The 8,798-nt window shown below is 54.3% G+C and overlaps 2 protein-coding genes across 9 annotated transcripts in view; one reads left to right on the top strand and one right to left on the bottom strand.

The window, feature by feature from the left end:
• The window catches only part of PNPO (pyridoxamine 5'-phosphate oxidase), a 15,950-nt gene extending 13,727 nt beyond the window's left edge, over positions 1–2,223 (bottom strand). The window contains exons 1-2 of one of the 2 annotated variants that reach the window (XM_081805130.1): positions 1,939–2,223; positions 939–1,063 (exon numbers count right to left, since the gene is read on the bottom strand). In XM_081805130.1, the coding sequence (XP_081661256.1) occupies positions 939–1,063; positions 1,939–2,076 (263 nt within the window). In that variant the 5' untranslated portion in view covers positions 2,077–2,223. The remainder of the gene's footprint in view (positions 1–938; positions 1,064–1,938) is intronic. The other variant, XM_006739059.3, reaches the window with a different exon arrangement.
• A 110-nt stretch (positions 2,224–2,333) lies between these two features.
• Positions 2,334–8,798, top strand: part of SP6 (Sp6 transcription factor) — a 74,968-nt gene continuing 68,503 nt past the window's right edge. For 4 of the 7 annotated variants that reach the window (XR_014140502.1, XM_081805124.1, XM_081805125.1 and 1 more), the window contains exon 1: positions 2,334–2,413. The gene's annotated coding sequence lies outside the window, so the exon portion shown is untranslated. The other 3 variants (XM_081805128.1, XM_081805129.1, XM_081805127.1) reach the window with 2 other exon arrangements.

The raw sequence follows: 8,798 nt of genomic DNA, 5'->3' as shown, positions 1-8,798 counted from the left end.
TCTAGCTCTCTCTCTCTCAAATAAATAAAATCTTTTTTTTTTTTTTTAAAGATTTTATTTATTTATTTGACACAGAGAGACACAGTGAGAGAGGGAACACAAGCAGGGGGAGTGGGAGAGGGAGAAGCAGGCTTCCTGCAGAGCAGGGAGCCCGATGCGGGGCTCGATCCCAGGACCCTGGGATCATGACCTGAGCCGAAGGCAGATGCTTAACGACTGAGCCACCCAGGCGCCCCTAAATAAAATCTTCTATAAAAAAGATTTTATTTATTTATTTGAGAGAGAGCGCACGTGTGCTTGCAAGCTGGGGGGGGGGCAGTGGGAGGAGCAGAGGGAAAGGGAGAAGAAGACTCCCCACTGAGCAGGGAGCCCGAGGCGGGGGCTCAATCCTAAGAACCTGAGATCATGACCTGAGCCGAAACCAAGAGTCAGACGCTTAACAGACTGAGCCATCCAGGCGCCCCAAGGCCTTACACTTTAATGAGGGGGGGACAAGAGTTGAATAACAGCCTACTGGAAGAGGTGTCTCAGGGGTATATGACTGTCAAATAAATAATACAGCCGAGCACTGTGCTAGATTTCAGGAGAGGGAGAGAGAGCTTTATGGACAGGTTCCAGGAGATGTAGCTCTTAAAGGACAGATGGGAATTGGGTAGATGGGGAGATAAGGGAGACAAGGGTTCTGGGGGTGAGTGCATTAGGGGCAGAGATGAATGAGGCACTACATTTTATTACTGAAATGGAATTAAGTGAAGTCTGATCTTTGGTTTACAGATAAGGACACCGAGGCCCAGAGAGGACAAGTAACTTGTCTGAGGCCACACAGCATGTTAGTAACACAGCTATAACCATAAATTTGCATTCCACCAAGTTGAGAGCTTCCTAAGTTTCCTACTTCACCTGTACCCACCCACAGACGGTCCCACGGCTATGCCCACCTGGTGGAGGTAGCCAGACACATGGCATTGGCCTCCCCTATGTCAGGACACTGGACAGCCTCTTCAAACCAGGCAGCAAACTGCTTCATGGGGTCCAGGGAGGTCAGCTGAGTCTCCTCAAATGCCTGGGAAAGGAGAGTTTTATTTATTAAACACATATAATTCTTACTGTGTATGTGGTACTACCCAGGAAGTAGATTCTGCTAGCTCTATTTTACGGGTGAGGACAGAGGCATAAAAACGTGGCGTAACTCGCCAGGTCCCACAGTAGTGATGGATGAATCAGAGTTTCATGTCATGAGTGTCAAACCTATCACTTGGGGAGCATTAAAAAAAAAAAAAGCCATATTCCTGGGCTCCACCCCCACAAATTCTCAGTAGGTCTGAGGTTCAGTGAAAAACTGCATGTTTAACAAGTATTTCTGGAAATGCTCACACACAACTAGATTTAGAAACTGCAACTCCGGCCTCAATTCCAAAAAAAGTTCTGTTGGTTTCTCCTCTGAGGAGGGAAAAGGAAAAGAACTTCTCCAAAAGGTAAGGGAAAGGACTGACAGCAGTGAGATCTAGGAGCTTTCTCCTCCCCTCCCTCCGTGAGTCAGTACCCCTCCCCCATGTGTTACTTATCAAATATTTAGAAGCTGATTATCACTGTTCTAAGCACTTTGCAAATACCAAAGTCCACACCATCCCTGCGAGTTAGGTACTCACTTCCCAGGTGAGGAAACTGAGGCCCAGAGAGGTTGTTATTGACCCAAGTGATGCACCCCGTGAGTGGCAGGATCCCACCCCGGGCCGCCTGCAGAGCTCGCGCTCTCACCCACTGCAACCCGCGGCCTGTCTTCATCCTGGTTTCCCCAGAGCCCTTCCTCCCCCCATTGGTTGCCTTGGCACCCCCTTCTCCTACGGGGTGACCCCAAACCCACCCCATGGGGTTCCTCCCCTCGCGGGATGACTCGGGGACCCCTCCCAGCGGGAGGCCCTGCCCCGGTGGCCTCACCTCTCGGTCCCCGCGGTAACTCTTGCGCATCGGGCCCAGGTCCATCACGCCACCGCCACCGCACAGGTGGTAGAGGTAGCGGGGCCACTCGGCAGGTCGCCCGAACGTCACGGTGACGCCTCGCAGCCCGCACGTCATGAGGCCGCCAGCCACGTGACCCGGCGGCGCCCAGCGCTGGGTTCCGTTGGGTTCGGAACCAATTTCTCAGCCCGGGAGTTTACCCGGGGGAAGGAAGAATTCGCCAGTCGCCAGGCCCCGCTAACAGGTCCTAAGTCTTCGGAGCCAATGGGAGCTCAGGGTCGGAGGAGGGAGACAGGCGCGGAGAGGCCATTGGTTGGAGCTGTCCGGCAGCGAGGCCAATTAGAGCGAGAACAGAGGAACCCAGCGGCCAATGGGCGGCGCCTCCGGGGGCGGGAGCAGAGAGACAAGGAAATGCTGTCACCGCCGTTAACACGCACGTGGAGGTTTGTTAAAGGTATAGGGACTGCAGCCGCCCAGGCGGGGGGCGGGGAATGAGTCGCTGGGGGCTTGAGGGGAGTGGTCAATGTTAAGTGGCTGGCCCCTAGCAGGTGCCTGGAGGCGAGCCTAGTGCAGGAAGTACCCCCTGGGGGGGAAGCCTGTGGGCTGGGAAAGGACAAATGGAAAACGGAATTAGGGGCCAGACTCTGAGGCGAGGTGATGGGGAGACACAGAAGGAGGGGCAGTCCGTTTGGGGGAAGAAATTGGGGCTGGAGAGTGGGAGAGGTTGAAGTGAGTTGTGGATCACACAGGATAGGTGCTGTGTATTGTGCGTGAGTGTATGGGCGGGGGTTCTCTGGAGTTGGGGGAGTGGGGGGAGATGCAGCGGGACCAGGAAGAGACTGTGGGGTGGGAATGAAGCCTGCTGAATGGAAAGGGGGAAAGGGAAATTTGGGATCAAGCCATCCCAGACCAGAGCCATCTTCCTTGTGCAGCTCTGAACTCCTCTCTGCCTCATTTCTTTAACCCCCCCGGGTCAGAGCATGCTGCTCCCTTTGCCCATGGTTTCTCCTTTCCTGGTGCAGCGGAGTTCACACTAGCCAGTGTTCTGGTAGATGGAAAGGTTGCCACTGCCCCACCTCTCCCGGGCCTCCCTCATCTTAGCCGGGTTTCCACCTTCTTCACATTTTGTCCTTCCTAGTTAGTTGGAGTCTGGTTCCTAGGTAATGCCAGCCATAGCTGAGGGCACAGGGGAGGAGGTGGCTGTGCAAAGCCGCTTGCAGGCTGTGGACAAAGGGCTGAGACGTGGAAAACCTACCAGTGCCCATTCCCGCTTTGGCCTGGCTGGGGCAGCCTTGGGTCAAGTCCTCTCTGTAGTCCTGGTTTCCACCAACATCAGGAAGGGGAGCTGCAAGAGCCATCTAGGCAGGCACCCCAGGACTGTGCCAGGTAAGGGGAACTTCCTGTCCTACCCAGGTCTCTGCATTACCAGGTGTTAAGCTTCATAAAGCCCTGCATTAGATACCTATCATCTTTTATTATATGGATGTAGCTTGAGCCAAATGGAATCTGGAAGACCCATTTGCTGCAATGAAATAATACATGTCTCAAGGCTTAATGATGTTGATCTATGGATTCTCCACTGGTTGGAATTTTTTTGCTGCATCGTTTTCCTCCATCAACATGACTGAGAGAGTTGACTGGACGTACTGTCTTGTTGAGGTTGTCTTTCCACATGTGAACATTGCTGTTCTCGGCTCCTCCCAAGCCCCTGCACTTGGACCTGTGTAAGCGTAATTAGTGCCCTTCAACACAGATGATTTGTTCATGGGGCCACACTCTTAGCACTCCTGGGCTATGCTACCCTGGACCTGGGACGCTAGGGCACCAAAACTAGGATCATTTGAATAGTTTGCTTAAAAGCCAAGAGATCAGTTAGATCTTTATTCATTCTGTAGACATTTGTTAAAGACTTTTTTAAAAAAGATTTTATCTATTTATTTGTCAGTGAGCACAAACAGCGGCAGGCAGAGGGAGAAGCAGGCTCCGCACTGAGCAGAGAGCCCGACGTGGGGCTCCATCCCTGGGATCATGACCTGAGCTGAAGGCAGATGCTTAACTGACTGAGCCACCCAGGCGCCCTTGTTAAAGACTTCTTTTTTACCAGGCACTGAGCTAGGTCTGAGAATACTAAGATGAAGAAGGTGACATGCTTCCTGCCCACAAGGGGTTTGTAGTCTACAGGGGAAGCAAGTCTGAAGGCTGAAGGGTTACAGGTACTTTAACAGATACTTCTATGAGGAAAAGGGGAGCAGAAATGAAAAAGTGGTCTCCAGGCGTCAGACGGTCAGAAAGCCTTCGGAAAGGGAGGAGACATTTGATTTGTCTTATTGAGTGTTTGCCAGATGGACAATGGAACGGGCATGCCAGGAAGAGGGAACAATGTGGGTAAAGGCACGGTGTGTTAGGGAAATGTGGGACAAACAGCTTGGTTCTCCTAGAGCAAGATGGCGAGGTGGGCAGCAGGCCGGCCTAATAGGGAGGGCTGGTGATCGGACAGGTGGAAAGGGCCAGGCTTTTAGACAATGATTCTGGTTGGGTTTTTTTTTTTTTTTTTTTTAATCCTTCTTGCTATTGTTGAACCAGAGTATCTAATTTCTGTTTTTTTAAGACCAGATGGAGAGAAAAAGTACTAGATTCCGACAGCCTCTCCCATCCTCTGCGATTAGCAAGGAAGTTTGCAATTTGTTGCCTTTTTAGATTTTTCCCTTCTGCCTTGAAAATAATAAGTAGGCTTGTGTTGTGCTTTTCTGCCTAGTGGGATTTGGTGTCTGGATCACAAAGCAGCCCCACAGCGCAAACGAGAGAGGGGCCGGCCTTGCTGCTATCGCTGAAGCCCCCCAGGGGTTTTGTCTGCGTGGGAGAAAGGAATGTTTTATTGTTACTGCTTTTTCCTAAACACTTTGCCACCCTCCTCCCTTCCCTGACTTTGTAAAATTATTAATCTTTTCTCCAGAGAGTCTTAAGTGAATAGAAAATGTGTGGTAATGCTTCATCGTGCAGAAGAGGTACCCTGGTTTCTCATTATGAAACAAAAGGGCTGTGTGTGAGGTTGGGCACTGGGCCTTGCCTGTCTTCTTCCCATGTTTTTGCCTTTATGTTCTTAAGTCACCTTTTCGTCTAATTGTTTGTATTTCACTTGGATCTTAGTGACTGGGGACCTGGCTCTGGTGACAGAGTGGCTGGTGGGCTAGGGAGGGCGAGGCAGGGGCAGGGAGATGTCGAGAGACACGGCAGAAGCTGGGAGCCGGGAGCCTGGTGCCGGAGTCTGGGATGGGGCCGGAGGCAAATCCACTCACCGGGATAAGCTGAGGCATCACGGGTGGTGCCGTTGAAGTGGGGGCATGTTGGAGGAGGAGGTTTGGGGGAAAGAGGAAGCCGATCAGACCTGTTGAGTGTGAGGGTTTATGGGACATGCATGTTTGGCCAGGTTTGATCATCAGGTCTGGAGCTTAGGGGAGAGGTCAAGGCTGATGAGACTGGGCTGGGCATCATGAGCCCCCGAGGTGGCACCTGAAGCCATGGGGGAGGATGAGAATGTCCGAGAAGAGGGTCTGGGAGGATTAAGGAGGATGGGCGGGGGAGGGGAGAGGCCCAGGAAGGTGGTAATGATGCCAGTGAAATGCAGCCTTCGAGGAGGCCAGCGGCAGGCCAGAGAGGTGTGCTGGGGGCCCGAAGCTCAGGCACTCCTGAGCCCAGCCTTGGGGTGCACTCAGGACACACAGAAGGGGGGGTACCTGGTGCTCTGCCAGCAGCTACCTGAGCCCTGAGTACTATGGTTGTTGGGGGGCCCAGACGGGAGCCGGGTCCTCAGAGGCTTGTAGTGGGATCTGGAGGAGGCTGACCCTTCCCCGAGCGGCCTGCCTGTGGTTGTGGGGTTAGCCCCTCTCACGACCCTTGTGTGGGCCCACAGATCTCTTCCCAAATGCATCCTTTCATTTTCCGCCCCAGCCCTCGTTAGAAGTGCCTTCCTGGGAGGGACCACATCCCTTACTGTCTCCGGCTCCTTCTCAAAATCCCGGCCAGGAAACGCTCTTCTGTAATGTTTATGCATAAACTGCCTTCGTTAAGCTTCTCTGTACCTGGGTGCCAGGCTTGGTGAGTGGGCCTTGGGGCCTGGTGGGGGCCGAGCTGAGTGTTTCCGTGGGCTGGAGGGATGTTAGGCTTTCCAAGGCTGAGAGGGGTATTAGGGCATCAGTCTCAGTCTCAGCCCTGGCTGCCTTGGTAATTGGGGCCACAGGCAGAGGGAGGGGGCCTGATGGGGGGTTCCCAGGCAGAACCCAAGGAATATGACCTGGCGGCTTCTTAGTTTCCTTTGAGAAATCCTGGTCAGTCCTGGCTTTTGGCCTGACCCCTGGTCACTTCTCATTTCCTCTCACCCAGGCCTATGATGAGCCAGTGTTTGACTCTCCTCCTCAAGCCCCGATTCTCTGCCCTATCCCACCGTGGTTTGCTTTCTTTTCAGCCACCCCTGTTCTGTAATCCATCTTCCCAGGCTCACTTCCTGTCCCTTCCTCGCCCTCTTCCTCTTGGAAACCCAGCTGCCACCTGTCCCAACATGACTGCAGTTCCTTTAGTGACTTTATCCTAGCCCCAAAGACCTTGGTCAGGTCACAAGAGGTCTCCCAAGGCAGTGAGTCCCCGGGTGAGGGTCCCTGGAATCCACCACCATGTAGACCTCAGCCACGTTCCGTCAGCCACGAGCCCCTGATGGGGTCCAGGGACCTGAGAGGCTGCGGGTGGGTCTTGGTCAGACTCAAGTGTGGGGCCTCAAAGGGCCCTCAGAAGGTGATTGTGAAGATGGACTGAGGAGTTTAAAGGAAGTCTGAGCTCTATTTGCTGCCTTGTTTGTTTGTTTGTTTTTTAAAGGTATTTTGCCTGGAATTGCCTTCAGGAGGGAGGATCTCAGAAAGGAGGAACCCCGCCCCCTTTCCTTCCAGGCTTGTAATCCCAGTATCTGGGGTCAAAGAGCTGCAGTGTTGAGCATCACTGAGCAGACAGGAGGGTGCGGTGAGGGGTGACCTTGGGGCAGACGACCCTGAGGAGGGGGCAGGGCAGAGGAGGGAACTTGGGCAGGATGGCCCCCACTCTTGAGCTGCTGGGGGTGGCCTGCTCCCAGATCTTCAGTCAGGGCCTAGCAGGTGTCCTGGAGACGCCTCTGGCCTGGGGTGAGCTGGGGCCGCATGACACCATCAACAGCTCCCTGCCTCCCCCCCCCCCACCACCGTGACTCTCCAGTAAACCAGGGCTGGATTAAGGCAGAGGAGGGCTCCCTTACCACCAGTCTCCCTTCTTTGCTCATGCCATCACCCGCACCAGGCAGCACTCTCCCACTGCCTGTCTGACTTAGGCACCCCATGGGAGGCAGAGGTAGTCAGGCCTAACTTGGAACCTGAGTATCTCACTGGAGAAGGGAAATCCGAGTGCCAATAGGCAGTTCTGCTCGCTGGGGGCTGGCCCCCTCATCACCAAAGGTTGCCCGGGAGTTGGGTCAGTTTCTGCACATGAAGCATAAAAGCACATGACTGGAATCAGCTCTCAGGAGAGGATCGTTCTTTGCGCCGAAGAGCAAAGCTAAGGGGGGAAATGTGGCAAAAAGTGGGCAATGTGCTAATGTTCCCCTTCTCTCCATCAATCCCAGTTCAGAACACAGCAAAGACACTTTTCTAGTCGCGTAACCCACACGTGAGGGAGGGAGAGACACTCCTCACGTCTCCCCCCTGCCCGGGCAGTGATGAGATAGAGGACTGATGGAAGTTGGCCGAGAGGCTTCTGTGCCGGGGCAGATGCAGCTGTAGGTCTGGTTTGCCCCAAAGGGCTTATGTGTAGTGATCAGGGGCAGAGAACCTGTGATCTGAGATCATAACCTTTTTATTTCTTTAGATGTGAGGGTGGACTGGCTCTGAGGAAAAGCTGCTTGCTCGCCAAGGCAGGCCGCCAGTGGCAGAGGACCCGAGTGAGGGAGCGGAGAGCTCAAAACCAAGCCTGCCCACTCCTGCACGGCGCAGCGACCCTCGCTGTGTCCCTTGGAGGTGAAGAGGCATGTTGTTAAAAGGAGAAAGCACATACTGTTCTGTCACTCACCTCTCCCTTCAGCCCAGATGCTCTTTTGGCCCCGCCAGGTTTAAACACGTGCACCCACGTCCTCCTCAGAGCTCTGCCCACCCTCCCCACCCCCGAGAGCCCCACCAAAATTTCAGAGGTGCCGCACTTGGGCTGGCCTGTCTGGGGTGGGGGACGGAAGAAAAACACAATCTGTGGTCGGGGTCCTCGCCCGGGGAAAGCTGGGCTCCCAGCCCTCTACCCTGGGAACGGATCTTGGCCTTAGGGAACTGCCTTTTCTCCAGACTCTCTAGCCTCCGGGGAGTGATGAAGCCAAGGGCCCTCTGGCTCTCTCTCCCCCACAGTTGTTGCTAAAAGGTTCTGAGGCCAAAGCCTTCCTCCCGGGGCAGGGGAGTTGAGCAGGGGAACTCTCTCGCTCGTAAGGAAGGCATTGCTGTGCCTTGAGTCTGCAGGCAGAGCGTGCGCCAGCTTTGATTCCCGCAAAACTGGCTCAAAGAAGCAGGAACGCCTGTGCTGGGCCCTGGCCCGAGGTCCCACCCGGGGGCTTTGGGGGCTCGTGCCGACGCCAGGAGGGCCAAGTCCTGCCTTGGTCCTGCCTTGGTCCCCGTGCGGACTGCTGGGAGAGGCCAGGGCTCCCTCTTCTGGAGTCCCCTTCTCCAAGCTCTCCCGAGGTGAGAGAGGAAAGAAGCTGCACCACCAGGTTGCAGATTTTGCCTCAGGCAACTAAATTTATTAGCAAGAAAAAATTTTTGTCAGCCCAGTGCTGACCAACAAAGTAC

This window comes from Leptonychotes weddellii, chromosome 15 (genome assembly GCF_054177405.1).
Source record: "Leptonychotes weddellii isolate Sample4059 chromosome 15, ASM5417740v2, whole genome shotgun sequence".
Lineage (NCBI taxonomy): Eukaryota > Metazoa > Chordata > Mammalia > Carnivora > Phocidae > Leptonychotes > Leptonychotes weddellii.
This window is presented reverse-complemented; position numbering and strand designations above follow the sequence as displayed.